The 16,824-nt window shown below is 56.1% G+C and overlaps 1 protein-coding gene across 1 annotated transcript; it reads left to right on the top strand.

Annotated features, from left to right (window-relative positions):
- Window positions 1–206: 206 nt before the first annotated feature.
- On the top strand, window positions 207–11,604 carry LOC145337068 (mannose-P-dolichol utilization defect 1 protein-like). The gene is given in 8 exon segments (XM_080181813.1): window positions 207–384; window positions 2,055–2,120; window positions 3,216–3,348; window positions 5,766–5,851; window positions 9,513–9,536; window positions 9,539–9,630; window positions 10,217–10,327; window positions 11,108–11,604. Coding segments are annotated over 8 exon segments (732 nt in total). The 5' UTR covers window positions 207–287; the 3' UTR covers window positions 11,231–11,604.
- The last annotated feature ends 5,220 nt before the right edge of the window (window positions 11,605–16,824 follow it).

Here is a 16,824-nt window from a genome sequence, read left to right as displayed (position 1 = left end):
AATTGCCCATAAATGTCCAATGATGTGTGGGTGAGAGGGATTAGTGGGTAAAATAGTAATGGGCCTGGGTGGGATTGTGGTCGGTGCGGACTCGATGGGCCGAATGGCCTCTTTCATTACCTTAGCGATTCTATGATCTATCGCAATGGGGGCAGAACCTTTGTACGAGCCTCGGGGACCGGCCGGACAGTCTAGGAAGGCGGGACCAGTCGGACTGTTTAAGAAGGCGGACCCACCGGAAGTCGCCGCTCTCCGGTCCTCACCTCACCTCACCTCCCGCCGCGGCGATGATGGCGTCCGCTCTGCTCAGATCGCTTCTGATTAACTTCTTTCTCACCGAGAAATGCTATGACCGCTTCTTCTTGGAGTTTAACCTGCTGGACGGTGAGAGGGGACCGTGGGGGGAGCCGGGGACGACCCGGCCGCCACCGCCGCCATTACCGTGGGTCGGTGCAAACCGTTGGCGCGCACGCGCCGGAGAGAACCCGCCCTTCCCGCTTCCGATTGGTCTATCCCAAGCCGTCTCGGCCAATCAGGAGATGGGAGACGCTGCTGCGCTTTCCCATTGCTCTTTCGCGCCGTCAATCAGGCTCGATCCCCCCGCCCTCTTAAAGCAGCGATGACCCTGGTGAATTTATCGTCCTGGGATGCAAATCGTTCCTTGCTACTAGATTGTTAAAGTTTATTCACTGGTGTCACGAGTAAGGCTGGCACTAACACTGCAATAAAATTACTGTGAAAATCCCAATAGTCGCCACACTCTGGCGCCTGTTCGGGTACACTGAGGGAGAATTTAACATAGCCAGTCCACCTAACCTACACATCTTTGGACGCTAAGGGGTAATTTAGCATGGCCAATCCACCTAACCTGCATATCTTTGGAGTGTGGGAGGAAACTTGAGCACCCGGAGGAAACCCACGCAGACACAGGGAGAACGAAGAGACACCGGCTTTGCAAAGAGGAAAACCAACATACACTGATGCCTGTGGGCAACCCAGATCAGTCCCATTGAAATGTGTATCCCACAAGGTTAGGGAGATTACCATGCTAAATTGCCCCTTAGTGTCCAAAGATGCGCAGGTTAGGGTGGATTGGCCACGCTAAATTGCCCCTTAGTGTCCAAAGATGTGCAGGTGAGGGTGGATTGACGATGCTAAATTGTCCCTTAGTGTCCAAAAATGTGCAGGTTAGGGTAGATTGGCCATGGTAAATTGTCCCTTACTGTCCAAAGATGTGCAGGTTAGGTGGATTGGCCATGCTAAATTGCCCCTTAGTGTCCAAAAAATTAATACATAATTAATACATAAGGTCATGGGAATAAGGTCTGGGTGGGATGCTGTGACGGGGAGTTAGTACAGATCTGATGGACCGAGTGGTCTCCATCCGCACAGTAGGGATTCTACGATGGTGAGGATCTCCAGCCTCTGCAGTAGTTTGCCTTTATTGCATTGGAATCTGTGTTCAGCAGAGAAAGATGGATACAAGCACAAAAAGGTCAGTTGACTACACTTGAAGGACAGCCAGTGTTGTGATGTAGGACAGACGCACAGCCCACGCGAGGGGAGGTGTGGGGACGTGCAGCCAGGAGATAGGGGCTCTAAGAGTGAGGATCCCCCCACCCCTGCCTCCCTTTCTGTGTTAGCTTGTCAGTCCACTGCCAGAGAGCTTGTCCAGGTTTATGCCAGCACTGCTGCCTTAGAGCACCAGCGACTCAGGTTCGATTCCTGGCTTGGGGCACATTCTCCCGTGTCTGTGTGGGTTTCCTCCAAGCGCTCCAGTTTCCTCCCACAATCCAGAAGACGTGCCGGTTAGGTGTTAAATTCTCCCTCGGTGTTACCCGAACAGGCGCCAGAGTGTGGCGACTAGGGGATTTTCACAGTAACTTCAATGCAGTGTTAATGTCAGCCTACTTGTGACACGAATACATAAACTTTAAAACTTAGCCAGTGAGAATTACTCTTTGCGCATGATAGCTGTTTCAGTGGCGGCTTGGGGCAGGGATCCTTCTGTGCAGATAAACACTAACCCTTTTCCTGTCTCCATTCCTATTTAGTTCCTTGTCTGAAAATTCTCCTCAGCAAGGTGTTGGGACTGGGAATCATTGCAGGATCTGTGATGGGTGAGTACATCTAGAACTGCTTAGAAATATAGAAACTAGAAGCAAGAGGAGGCCATTCAACCCTTCAAGCCTGTTCTGACTTTCATTTTGAGCATTGCTGATCATCAAATTCAATATCCTGATCCCCCTCCCCCCACCATTTCCCTTGAGTTTGTAAGGTTTTGTCCATCCCCGAGTGCTGATTTTAATTTGATTTATTATTGTCACATGTATCATCATACAGTGAAAAGTATTGTTTCTTGTGCGCTATACAGACAAAGCATACCATTCATAGAGAAGGAAAGGAGATGGTGCAGAACGTAGTGTTACAGCCATAGCGAGGGTGTAGAGAAAGATCAGCTTAATGTGAGGTTGGTTCATTCAAAAGTCTGACAGCAGCAGGGAAGAAGCTGTTCTTGAGTCGGTTGGTACGTGACCTCAGACTTCTGTATCGTTTTCCTGACGGAAGAAGGTGGAAGAGAGAATGTCCGGGGTGTGTGTGTGTGTGTGTGTGTGTGTGTGGGGGGGGGGGGGTCCTTAATTATACTGGCTGCTTTTCCCCGAGGCAGTGGGAAGTGTAGACAGAGTCAATGGATGGGAGGCTGGTTTGCGTGATGGATTGGGCTACATTCACGACCCTTTTGTAGTTCCTTGCGGTCTTGGTCAGAGCAGGAGCCCAGACCAAGCTGTGATACAACCAGAAAGAATGCTTTCTATGGTGCAAAAGTTGGTGAGAGTTGTAGCGGACATACCAAGTTTCCTTAGTCTTCTGAGAAAGTAGAAGCATTGGTGGGGCTTTCTTAACTATAGTGTCGGCGTGGGGGGGGGGAAACCAGGGGACCAGGACAGGTCGTTGGTGGTCGGGACACCTTAACACTTGAAGCTCTTTGCCCCGTTGATGTAGACAGGGTATGTCCTTTCCTAATGAAGGAGACTAGAACTGTACACGATGCTCCAGATAAATGCATGTGTACAGGAATAGGGAGTGGGCCTGAGTAAGGTGCTCTATCAGAGCGTGGGTGCACACTTGGGCTGAATGGCCTCCTTCTGCAGTGTAGGGATTCGATGGCTTTACGCAGTCTCTCTGTAAGTGACTCTGATGTACATTATTTGCAGTGAAACTACCTCAGATTTTGAAGATTATGAAAGCAAAGAGTACAGAAGGTTTGAGCTTTAAGTCTGTACTGCTGGAAATGGTGTCCATCACTGGCTCCATGGTGTATGGTATCAGGAACCACTTCCCCTTCAGGTACTTTTCTCTGTGTCTCACGTGTGATTACTGTTATACAGCTTTAACTTAAACACCCTCCACACATTCCAGTTTCAAGAGATGAAGAAGGTCAGTAATTCAAATATTTCTTTACTTAACACTTTACCAATTTAAACATAAACATTTGCAACTTATTAACTTTTTACTGCACTTTAACTGTAACCGAACATCAACTGAACTTTCACTCTTAAACTGTATGCTAACCTTAATCAAATATCAACTTTAACTAAACTGTAACTATTTAACTGAAAATAGACACTACCGAATTTAGGAAAACCCTGACCGAGAAATGTCCTCGATGTAGAATCTATCTTCTTCTTCCCTGAAGCATCCTTCAGGGCACAAGTCTTGTTGTGATGGTTGGTCTCTAAGTTATTGCTGTCAAACTAAGGACTCACTTGTCTTTTATCCACAATTCTCCACTCGCTTTCTCTGTCATCCAGCCAATTGTGTCACCAGAAACTGATCACATGGCTTGATCATCCAGTGAAATTACTTTTGAACGAAGTCATTACACTTAGTTAATTTGATATGTACCATACATAGCAGCCATAAAATTCTGTGCCACAGAGTCTCAGTTAATGTAAACAACTTCCCTTATCTGGGAAGCTTCAGATCACAGCTCCCCCAGACCTTACGACCTGCATCTATAATTTAAACTCCCAGCAGTTTAAATTATAAACACCCAGAACATCCATTTTGAAGTCACGATTGCCATTATTATGGTGATATTATCGTTGTAGCTGTTCTTTCTCCGTCCACATTACAAGAGCTTAGAGCACAGAAACAGGTCATCCGGCCCATCTGTGCTGGTATTTCTGCCCCACACCAGCCTCCTCCCACCAGCCCCCTCTATCTCACCCTATCACTATATTCTTCTATTCATTTCTCCCTCATGTGTTTATCCAGCTTCCCTCTTTAAATGTCTCGATACTACCCTTGACTGCTCCCCGTGGGAGCGAGTCCCACGTTCTCCCCCGCTCCCCGTGGGAGCGAGTCCCACGTTCTCCCCCGCTCCCCGTGGGAGCGAGTCCCACGTTCTCCCCCGCTCCCCGTGGGAGCGAGTCCCACGTTCTCCCCCGCTCCCCGTGGGAGCGAGTCCCACGTTCTCCCCACTCCCCGTGGGAGCGAGTCCCACATTCTCCCCCACTCCCCGTGGGAGCGAGTCCCACGTTCTCCCCACTCCCCGTGGGAGCGAGTCCCACATTCTCCCCCGCTCCCCGTGGGAGCGAGTCCCACATTCTCCCCCACTCCCCGTGGGAGCGAGTCCCACGTTCTCCCCCACTCCCCGTGGGAGCGAGTCCCACGTTCTCCCCCACTCCCCGTGGGAGCGAGTCCCACGTTCTCCCCCACTCCCCGTGGGAGCGAGTCCCACGTTCTCCCCCACTCCCCGTGGGAGCGAGTCCCACGTTCTCCCCCACTCCCCGTGGGAGCGAGTCCCACGTTCTCCCCCACTCCCCGTGGGAGCGAGTCCCACGTTCTCCCCCACTCCCCGTGGGAGCGAGTCCCACGTTCTCCCCCACTCCCCGTGGGAGCGAGTCCCACGTTCTCCCCCACTCCCCGTGGGAGCGAGTCCCACGTTCTCCCCCACTCCCCGTGGGAGCGAGTCCCACGTTCTCCCCCACTCCCCGTGGGAGCGAGTCCCACGTTCTCCCCCACTCCCCGTGGGAGCGAGTCCCACGTTCTCCCCCACTCCCCGTGGGAGCGAGTCCCACGTTCTCCCCCACTCCCCGTGGGAGCGAGTCCCACGTTCTCCCCCACTCCCCGTGGGAGCGAGTCCCACGTTCTCCCCCACTCCCCGTGGGAGCGAGTCCCACGTTCTCCCCCACTCCCCGTGGGAGCGAGTCCCACGTTCTCCCCCACTCCCCGTGGGAGCGAGTCCCACGTTCTCCCCCACTCCCCGTGGGAGCGAGTCCCACGTTCTCCCCCACTCCCCGTGGGAGCGAGTCCCACGTTCTCCCCCACTCCCCGTGGGAGCGAGTCCCACGTTCTCCCCCACTCCCCGTGGGAGCGAGTCCCACGTTCTCCCCCACTCCCCGTGGGAGCGAGTCCCACGTTCTCCCCCACTCCCCGTGGGAGCGAGTCCCACGTTCTCCCCCACTCCCCGTGGGAGCGAGTCCCACGTTCTCCCCCACTCCCCGTGGGAGCGAGTCCCACGTTCTCCCCCACTCCCCGTGGGAGCGAGTCCCACGTTCTCCCCCACTCCCCGTGGGAGCGAGTCCCACATTCTCCCCCGTGCGGCGCTCCCTCGGCACTGACCCTCTGACGGTGCCGCTGCAAGTTGGTGTTGGATAATCCCCAGTTCAGGAAGTGTGGCGACCCATAGCGTGTGCGCTAATGTGCGGGGCATGTTCACACAGTTCTGCTGCTGACTCTTGTTCCTCATCCTCTTTCAGCTCCTGGGGTGAAGCCCTTTTCCTGATGCTACAGACTTTGACGATTGCCTTCCTCATTCAACGTTACGGTGGCAGAACAGACAAAGGTACCAAAAACTGACCGGCGCTATCCACATAAACACAGAGGCTCCCAGAGCAGGTCAGAGGCTGGGAATCCTGCAGTGAGTAACTCACCTCCTGTCTCCCCCCCCCAAAGCCTGTCCACCATCTACAAGGACACAAGTCAGGAGTGTGATGGAATCCTCCCCACTTGCCTGGATGGGGGCAGCTCCAACAACACTCGAGAAGCTCGACACCATCCAGGACAAAGCAGCCCCGGCCCCCCATCCACAAACACTCACTCCCCCCACCCTCAGTGACAGCCGTGTGCACCATCTGAAATGATTGAGGATGGTTGGATATTGTAATAGTGCATTGTTAGAGAGTTTCAAAGAGTTGGAATAAAGTTTGAGAAGCATAGAACGACAGTAAAAGATAGCATTGTAAGAAGAGCCAGCTTGAATCTAAAAAGTGCCACAATGGTACAGTGGGTTAGCGCTGCTGCCTCACAGGGACCCGGGTTCAATCCCAGCGGCACGGTGACACAGTGGGTTAGCGCTGCTGCCTCACAGCGCCAGGGACCTGGGTTCAATTCTGGCCTCGGGTCACTGTCTGTGCAGAGTCTGCACGTTCTCCCCATGTCTGCGTGGGTTTCCTCCGGGTGCTCCGGTTTCCGCCCACAGTCCAAAGATGTGCGGGTTAGGTTGATTGGCTATGCTGAGAAATTGCCCCTTAGAGTCCAGGGATGCGCAGGTTAGAGGGATTAGTGGGTATAATATGTAGGGGATATGGGGGTTGGGCCTGGGTGGGATTGTTTGGTGCAGACTCGATGGGCCGAAGGGCCTCTTTCTGCACTGTAGGGTTCCATGATTCTAAACTGGCTCTTAGTGTCCAAAGATGAGTAGGTTAGGTGGACTGGCCATGGTGTGGGTTATAGGGACAGGATGGGGGAGGGGGTCTGGGTAAAATGCTCTGTCAGAGGGTCAGTGCAGACTGGATGGGCCGAATGGCCTTGTCTGCATCGTAGGGCTTCCATGGTCGCAGCTGTGGCTAAAAGTGATTGGTCAACCACTCGGACACAGTTTGAGATTCTCACAACTACGCCTTTTGACCTGTGTTTGAGACGGTGAGCAAACACCTTCTCTGCTGTGTGTGCGTCTGTGTGTGCCTGCGTGTGCTTATGTGTGTGTGTGTGTGCCTGCGTGTGCTTATGTGTGTGTGTGTGCCTGAGTGTGCTTATGTGTGTCTGTGTGTGTGCGCGGCGGGGAGCAGGGTGTGTGTCTGTGTGTGTGTGCGCGGCAGGGAGCAGGGTGTGTGTCTGTGTGTGTGCGCGCGGCAGGGAGCAGGGTGTGTGTCTGTGTGTGCGCGCCAGGAAGCAGGGTGTGTGTCTGTGTGTGTGCGCGGCAGGGAGCAGGGTGTGTGTCTGTGTGTGTGCGCGGCAGGGAGCAGGGTGTGTGTCTGTGTGTGTGTGCGTGCGGCGGGGAGCAGGGTGTGTGTCTGTGTGTGTGCGCGGCAGGGAGCAGGGTGTGTGTCTGTGTGTGTGCGCGGCAGGGAGCAGGGTGTGTGTCTGTGTGTGTGCGCGCGGCAGGGAGCGGGGTGTGTGTCTGTGTGTGTGCGTGCGTGGCAGGGAGCGGGGTGTGTGTCTGTGTGTGTGCGTGCGTGGCAGGGAGCGGGGTGTGTGTCTGTGTGTGTGCGCGCGGCAGGGAGCGGGGTGTGTGTCTGTGTGTGTGCGCGCGGCAGGGAGCAGGGTGTGTGTCTGTGTGCGCGGCAGGGAGCAGGGTGTGTGTCTGTGTGTGTGTGCGTGCACGGCAGGGAGCGGGGTGTGTGTCTGTGTGCGCGGCAGGGAGCAGGGTGTGTGTCTGTGTGTGTGTGCGTGCACGGCAGGGAGCGGGGTGTGTGTCTGTGTGTGTGCGCGCGGCAGGGAGCAGGGTGTGTGTCTGTGTGTGCGCGCCAGGAAGCAGGGTGTGTGTCTGTGTGTGTGCGCGGCAGGGAGCAGGGTGTGTGTCTGTGTGTGTGCGCGGCAGGGAGCAGGGTGTGTGTCTGTGTGTGTGTGCGTGCACGGCAGGGAGCGGGGTGTGTGTCTGTGTGTGTGCGCGCGGCAGGGAGCAGGGTGTGTGTCTGTGTGTGCGCGCCAGGAAGCAGGGTGTGTGTCTGTGTGTGTGCGCGGCAGGGAGCAGGGTGTGTGTCTGTGTGTGTGCGCGGCAGGGAGCAGGGTGTGTGTCTGTGTGTGTGTGCGTGCGGCGGGGAGCAGGGTGTGTGTCTGTGTGTGTGCGCGGCAGGGAGCAGGGTGTGTGTCTGTGTGTGTGCGCGGCAGGGAGCAGGGTGTGTGTCTGTGTGTGTGCGCGCGGCAGGGAGCGGGGTGTGTGTCTGTGTGTGTGCGTGCGTGGCAGGGAGCGGGGTGTGTGTCTGTGTGTGTGCGTGCGTGGCAGGGAGCGGGGTGTGTGTCTGTGTGTGTGCGCGCGGCAGGGAGCGGGGTGTGTGTCTGTGTGTGTGCGCGCGGCAGGGAGCAGGGTGTGTGTCTGTGTGCGCGGCAGGGAGCAGGGTGTGTGTCTGTGTGTGTGTGCGTGCACGGCAGGGAGCGGGGTGTGTGTCTGTGTGTGTGCGCGCGGCAGGGAGCAGGGTGTGTGTCTGTGTGTGTGCGTGCACGGCAGGGAGCAGGGTGTGTGTCTGTGTGTGTGTGCGTGCACGGCAGGGAGCGGGGTGTGTGTCTGTGTGTGTGCGTGCACGGCAGGGAGCAGGGTGTGTGTCTGTGTGTGTGTGCGTGCACGGCAGGGAGCAGGGTGTGTGTCTGTGTGTGTGTGCGCGGCAGGGAGCAGGGTGTGTGTCTGTGTGTGTGTGCGGCAGGGAGCAGGGTGTGTGTCTGTGTGTGTGCGCGGCAGGGAGCAGGGTGTGTGTCTGTGTGTGTGTGTGCGCGGCGGGGAGCAGGGTGTGTGTCTGTGTGTGTGCGCGGCAGGGAGCAGGGTGTGTGTCTGTGTGTGTGCGCGGCAGGGAGCAGGGTGTGTGTCTGTGTGTGTGTGTGTGCGCGGCGGGGAGCAGGGTGTGTGTCTGTGTGTGTGTGCGTGCGGCGGGGAGCGGGGTGTGTGTCTGTGTGTGTGCGCGTGCGGCGGGGAGCAGGGTGCGTGTCTGTGTGTGTGTGCGCGGCAGGGAGCAGGGGTGTGTGTCTGTGTGTGTGTGTGCGCGGTAGGGAGCAGGGTGTGTGTCTGTGTGTGTGCGCGCGGCAGGGAGCAGGGTGTGTGTCTGTGTGTGTGTGTGCGCGGCAGGGAGCAGGGTGTGTGTCTGTGTGTGTGTGTGCGTGGCAGGGAGCAGGGTGTGTGTCTGTGTGTGTGTGTGCGCGGCAGGGAGCAGGGTGTGTGTCTGTGTGTCCGTGTGCGCGGCGGGGAGCGGGGTGTGTGTCGTGTGCGCGGCAGGGAGCAGGGTGTGTGTCTGTGTGTGTGTGTGCGCGGCAGGGAGCAGGGTGTGTGTCTGTGTGTCCGTGTGCGCGGCGGGGAGCGGGGTGTGTGTCCGTGTGCGCGGCAGGGAGCAGGGTGTGTGTCTGTGTGTGTGTGCGCGGCAGGGAGCAGGGTGTGTGTCTGTGTGTGTGTGTGCGCGGCGGGGAGCGGGGTGTGTGTCCGTGTGCGTGGCAGGGAGCGGGGTGTGTGGTGTGTGCGTCAGCGCTGCTCGTTGATCGAGGGTTTGCGTCAATCTCTCTCTCCCCTCTCTCCCTTCCAGGTGTGATGTGTCTGCTGGTTTACTTCTCCTGGTTGGCGTTCTGCTGTCACCTTTGACCCCCATGGTGGGTGTGACCTTTCTTCAGGCCCTCAACATGCCAGCGGTCATTGTCAGCCGGGTGAGTAACTGACCCTTTGGATAGAACGGCCGTAATCCCAGCCCAGGGCGTCCCAAACCAGATTCACAGCCTGTCTTTCTGAAGACTGGTCGCTGCTGCATTGTGGGAAACGCAGCCGCCAATTTACACAGCAAGATCCCACAGCATAACAGTTGACCCCAGGTCACTTGTTTATTTGTCATCCTGGTCCAGGGATACCGACCCCCCCGTGACGGCGCGGCGCTCCCTCGGCACCGACCCCCCCCCTGACAGCGCGGCGCTCCCTCGGCACCGACCCCCCCCTGACAGCGCGGCGCTCCCTCGGCACCGACCCCCCCCTGACAGCGCGGCGCTCCCTCGGCACCGACCCCCCCGACAGTGCGGCACTCCCTCGGCACCGACCCCCCCTGACAGTGCGGCACTCCCTCGGCACCGACCCCCCCCTGACAGCGCGGCGCTCCCTCGGCACCGACCCCCCCTGACAGTGCGGCGCTCCCTCGGCACCGACCCCCCTGACGGCGATGGGGTGTGATAGTAGTTGTTGGGGGTGGGGGATGTTGGGGGTGTGATGCAAACTCTGACTTGGGGTAATGTTTGGGTTCGGCAGCTGATTCAGATCCTCACTAACTATCGGAACGGACACACGGGTCAGCTCTCTGCTCTCACAGTCTTCCTCCTGTTCGCGGGCTCTCTGGCAAGAATCTTCACCTCCGTCCAGGTCAGTTTGTGGCTTCAATCTCTCCCGCGCGCACACTGCACCCCCCCCACCACCCCCCACCACCCCCCACCACCCGCTCGCTGCACACATCCCAAAGAGGCATAGAATCTCCACTGGCCTCGTAATTCTATAATACCACCTTCACGCACGCACACACGCACACGCACACACACACACTCTCACAAACTCTCACGTTCTCCCACACGCACGCACACATTGACACACGCATGCACTCTCAAACTCTCATGTTCTCCCACACGCACGCACACATTGACACACGCACGCACTCAAACTCTCTCGTTCTCGCACACACATTGACACACGCACACACACATTGACACACACACACTCAAACTCTCACGTTCTCGCACACACACACGCACACATTGACACACACACACACACACACTCGCACAAACTCTCACGTTCTCGCACACACACGCACACATTGACACACACACACACTCGCACAAACTCTCACGTTCTCGCACACACACACTCGCACAAACTCTCACGTTCTCACACACACACACACACAGACACACACACATTGACACATACACACACACTCGCACAAACTCTCACGTTCTCGCACACACACATGCCTGCACATAGATACAGACATACACAGCTGCACATATAAAGAATTGTGAGGCACACTCTCACACTGGCGTATGCACACTGGCATGCGCACACGCGTGTACATGCATGAACATTGGCAACCCCCCATTGCCATGTCCTGGGAATTAACCCTCTCCGTTCCTTGTGTTCCTCTCCCAGGAGACGGGTGACCTGCTGATGATTCTGACCTATGTGGTGGCTTCGTCCTTTAATGGAATCATTGCCAGCCAGGTTCTGTATTACTGGAAAGTTACCATCCACAAAGACCAAAAAACTGATTAAACACCAACAGCAAACCCAGCGAGAGAGAACAGCTCAGTGTCACACCCAGCTCAGCGTGACACTCCCCCAGCTCAGCATGACACTCCCCCAGCTCCCCCCCTCCACCAACCCCCACACACACCCCCACACACTGGGGTACGGGTCCCACACACACACACACACTGACTCTCACTGGGGTACGGGTCCCACACACACACGCACACTGACTCTCACTGGGGTACGGGTCCCACACACACGCACACTGACTCTCACTGGGGTACGGGGTCCCCCACACACACACTGACTCTCACTGGGGTATGGGTCCCACACACACACACTGACTCTCACTGGGGTACGGGTCCCACACACACACACTGACTCACTGGGGTATGGGCTCCCACACACACACTGACTCACTGGGGTATGGGCTCCCACACACACACACACACACTGACTCTCACTGGGGTACGGGTCCCACACACACACACACACACTGACTCTCACTGGGGTACGGGTCCCACACACACACACACTGACTCTCACTGGGGTACGGGTCCCACACACACACACACTGACTCTCACTGGGGTACGGGTGCCACACACACACACACACAAACACACACACACACACACACACACACACACACTGACTCTCACTGGGGTACGGGTCCCACACACACACACTGACTCTCACTGGGGTACGGGTCCCACACACACACACTGACTCTCACTGGGGTACGGGTGCCCCCCACACACACACACACACACACACACTGACTCTCACTGGGGTACGGGTCCCATACACACCCTGACTCTCACATGGTGGGCTGGGGGAGTGTAACGGTGACCCCAACAGACCAGTAAAGGGTCAAGACACAATCTGTGCTGTGCCTGCAGTTTATCCAATCCGGGAGCTGATGTGCTGGGTCAGAGGATGGAGATTGTGATGCATCATGCAGTCGAATATCCTGACTGTGACCACAGCATTGCGCAGGGCACAGTATTGATCCAGAGGGCTGAGAGTTGGGGACAAGGAGGGAAGGAGTGACTGAGAGTGGGGAAGACGGGGAGAGGGAGCGAGCGCGGGGGTGAGAGGGGGAGAGGGAGCGAGCGCGGGGGTGAGAGGGGGAGAGGGAGCGAGCGCGGGGGTGAGAGGGGGAGAGGGAGCGAGCGCGGGGGTGAGAGGGGGAGAGGGAGCGAGCGCGGGGGTGAGAGGGGGAGAGGGAGCGAGCGCGGGGGTGAGAGGGGGAGAGGGAGCGAGCGCGGGGGTGAGAGGGGGAGAGGGAGCGAGCGCGGGGGTGAGAGGGGGAGAGGGAGCGAGCGCGGGGGTGAGAGGGGGAGAGGGAGCGAGCGCGGGGGTGAGAGGGGGAGAGGGAGCGAGCGCGGGGGTGAGAGGGGGAGAGGGAGCGAGCGCGGGGGTGAGAGGGGGAGAGGGAGCGAGCGCGGGGGGGAGAGGGAGCGAGCGCGGGGGTGAGAGGGGGAGAGGGAGCGAGCGCGGGGGTGAGAGGGGGAGAGGGAGCGAGCGCGGGGGTGAGAGGGGGAGAGGGAGCGAGCGCGGGGGTGAGGGGGGAGAGGGAGCGAGCGCGGGGGTGAGGGGGGGAGAGGGAGCGAGTGCGGGGGGTGAGAGGGGGAGGTGTGGGTGTGACACGTTCCTACGGGGACCACGAGGTGAGGTGAGCGTTGTAACAATTCCCAATTCCAAATCATTCATCTGAAGAAGCAGAAGCAGAAAAAAATGACTCTTCCTGATTTTTGACCAATTGTGATTAAATCTGAATATTTTCGCCTGTCTCTACTTTGAGGCTCACATTTATCTCAACCCGACCCCCCCCACCACCACCACCCCTCGAGCTGGACCTTAAATATTCCACCCAGGATCTTGCTGTGCGCGGAAGGCCCACAGGACATCGGAGCAGGAAGAAGTGTTTGGGTTGGTGGATAAATGTCGTGGTCAGTTTGTGGTCAATGCGCAGGTTCAACTCTGTAAAATTTTCTCCTGTGTGTGATTCCTCCCACAGTCCAAAGATGTGTAGGTTAGGGTGGATTGGCCATGCTAAATTGCCCCTTAGTGTCCAAAGATGTGTGGGTTAGGGTGGATTGGCCATGCTAAATTGTCCCTTAGTGTCCAAAGACCTGCAGGTTCGGTGGATTTATCTTATTATCTAATATAGAAGCAGAATTAGGCCACTCGGCCCATCAAGTCTGCTCCACCATTCAATCATGGCTGATATTTTTCTCATCCCCCATTCTCCTGCCTTTTCCCCATGACCCTGATCCCCTTATTAATCAAGAACCTATCGATCTCCGTCTTAAAGACGCTCAATGACCCAGCCTACTCTGTGGCAAAGAGTTCCACAGATTCCCCACCCCCTAGCTGAAGAAATTCCTCCTCATCTCGGTTCTAAAGGGTTATCCCTTTACTCTGAGGCTGTGCCCTCGAATCCTGGTCTCTCCCATTAATGGAAACATCTCCCCCCACATCCATGAGGAGGTCTTATGGTCCAAAAAGAATGCGGAGGGTCTCAGTGGAGACGGTGGTACCCCAACCAGCGGTGAGTCAAGCACTCCATAATTGAGCTGAAGAACCCCAGAGTGAGAGACAAGGCCCCAAGATGGCTGCCGTCACAACTACGTCAGTCGATGATTGCAGGGGAAGGAAGGAGAAATAATTAACATTGATCCATTCCCGGCCCAGTTTCCACACAAAATAAATCTCCATATTGTTACTTGCCCCTCAAAATATTGGGTGAAACATTGAGTCAAACCCTTGAATGAAATGGGAGATGTTGGGGGGCAGCAGTACTGCTGACAGCCTGAGGGGGGTGATGTGGAGCGATGGTCAGCCGCTCCAGCTGCCACCTGCAGGTGGTGACCGGTACTGCGGCAGAGGAATGGCATCTGAACCTGGACTCTCGGACAACTGGACCGTGACTCAGACCGTCTGGATTCAGGGTGGGAGGAGGCTATTTGGCCCCTCTATCCTCTCCCCCTGCCACTCAGATCATGGCTGAGCTCATTGTGGTGCTGACTTTGTCTGCCTGTCTTCCACACACACACACAGACACACACACACCCCTCACGTTCCCCCCCCCCCCCCCCCCCACAAGCCTCCCCCCTTAACCCTCATCAGTCCCTTGTCAGTCAGAAGTCTCGGTAACTCAGCCTTGAATATATTCACTGTCTCACAGCCCCCTCTGCTCTCCACAGGCTAACTACCCTTCAAGAGATCCCCGACACCCCCTCCCTATCTCTGTAACCTCCTCCAGCCTCTACACCCCTCCCTATCTCTGTAACCTCCTCCAGCCCCTACACCCCCTCCCTATCTCTGTAACCCCCTACACCCCCTCCCTATCTCTGTAACCTCCTCCAGCTCCCTACACCCCCTCCCTATCTCTGTAACCTCCTCCAGCTCCCTACACCCCCTCCCTATCTCTGTAACCTCCTCCAGCTCCCTACACCCCCTCCCTATCTCTGTAACCTCCTCCAGCCCCTACACCCCCTCCCTATCTCTGTAACCTCCTCCAGCCCCCTACACCCCCTCCCTATCTCTGTAACCTCCTCCAGCCTCCGGTAGGGTGTTAGCGTGGATAGAGGATTGGTTGTCAAATAGGAGGCAGAGAGTGGGGGTCAATGGGTGCTATTCGGATTGGCGGATGGTGACTAGTGGAGTGCCCCAGGGGTCGGTGCTGGGGCCTCAACTTTTTACCATTTATATAGATGATCTGGAGGAGGGAACCGAGTGTAGGGTGTCGAAATTTGCTGATGACACCAAGATTGGGGGAACGGCAAATTGTGCGGAGGGTGTGGAGAGTCTGCAGAAGGATCTAGATAGGCTGGGCGAATGGGCCAGGAAATGGCAAATGGAATTTAATGTTGGCAAGTGTGAGGTGGTCCACTTTGGTAGGAAGAATGGTAGGAAGGACTATTACTTACGGGGCGAAAAACTGCAGCAGGCGATGGTGCAGAGGGACCTCGGGGTCCTTGTGCATGAGTCGCAAAAACCCAGCTTGCAGGTGCAGCAGGTGGTCAGGAAGGCGAATGGGATGCTGGCCTTCATAGCGAGGGGGATTGAATATAAAAGTAGGGAGGTCTTGCTGCGGCTGTATAGGGCATTGGTGAGGCCGCAGCTGGAGTACTGTGTGCAGTTTTGGGTGCCGCACCTGCGCAAAGATATTTTGGCCTTGGAGGGAGTGCAGAGGAGGTTTACTAGGCAGATACCGGAGTTGAGGGGGTTGAGCTATGAGGAGAGGCTGAATAAACTAGGCTTGTACTCGTTAGAGTTTAGAAGAATGAGGGGAGATCTCATTGAGACGTATAAGATGATGAATGGGATGGATAGGATAGAGGTGGAGAGACTCTTCCTGCTCAAAAAAGACAGTAGGACTAGGGGGCACAGCCTCAAGATAAAGGGGGGGCGGTTTAGAACGGAGTTGAGGAGGAACTTCTTCACTCAAAGGGTGGTGAATCTCTGGAATTCTCTGCCCGTTGAAGTGGTGGAGGCTACCTCGCTAAATATTTTTAAGACGCGGGTTGATGGGTTTTTGATAAGAGAGGGGATTAAGGGTTCTGGGGAGAGGGCGGGAAAGTGGAACTGAGCCACGACAGATCAGCCATGATCTTATTGAATGGCGGGGCAGGCTCGAAGGGCTAGATGGCCTACTCCTGCTCCTATTTCTTATGTTCTTATGTTCAGCTGCCTGGGGACCCTAAGTTCTGGGATTCCCTCCCTAAACCACTCCGTCCTGTGTCTCTCTCTTTCTCCTCCTCTCAGCCGCTCCTTGGAATGAAGCTTTTGTTTCTGCTGATATCTCATGTGGTATTTGGTTTAATAATTGTGAAATTCCCCTAAGCTGTTATTATTTTTAAGGCACTTTATAAATCTTGGGGCTATGCACTGTAACAGCCACTGGATGGTGATGTAAGCTCACATACAATTATTGGAGTGTTAGAATGACACAGCCCAGCAAGAGGCCAATCAGCCCATCATGTCTGCACTGGCCCCCTGACAGACCTATCCCATTCCCTTACGCTGGTTTCCTTTCCTGATTCTCCTCAGTTTGTGTCCCTCTCCCTCTGGTTACCCACCCTCCTGCCACTGGCAAACTCTCTCCCCTTCTTCACTCCATCCAAATCCCCTCGTGATTCTGAACGCCTGGATTAAATCTCCCCCTTATCCCTCTCTGCTCCGAGGAGAATGATCCCGGGTTTTCTGTGTAACTGAGGTTGTGTGTGCTGAACTGTGTGTTTGTGGCTATATCACTGTGAACGGCATCGGAGTGGAACTAAATACCATCATTATTTGCCCTCTCTCTCTCTCTGTGTCTCTCTGTCTCTCTCTCTCTGTGTCTCTCTGTCTCTCTCTCTGTGTCTCTCTGTCTCTCTCTCTGTGTCTCTGTCTCTCTGTCTCTCTGTCTCTCTCTGTGTCTCTGTCCCTCTGTCTCTCTCTCTCTGTGTCTCTGTCTCTCTCTCTCTCTGTGTCTCTGTCTCTCTCTCTCTCTGTGTCTCTGTCTCTCTCTCTCTCTCTGTGTCTCTGTCTCTCTCTCTCTCTGTGTCTCTGTCTCTCTCTCTCTCTGTGTCTCTGTCTCTCTCTGGAGTACTGTGTGCAGTTTTGGGCA

The sequence above is a fragment of the Carcharhinus amblyrhynchos genome, unplaced genomic scaffold (assembly GCF_965287045.1).
Source record: "Carcharhinus amblyrhynchos unplaced genomic scaffold, sCarAmb.v2.hapA scaffold_43, whole genome shotgun sequence".
NCBI classification, from domain to species: Eukaryota; Metazoa; Chordata; class Chondrichthyes; order Carcharhiniformes; family Carcharhinidae; genus Carcharhinus; species Carcharhinus amblyrhynchos.
This window is presented reverse-complemented; position numbering and strand designations above follow the sequence as displayed.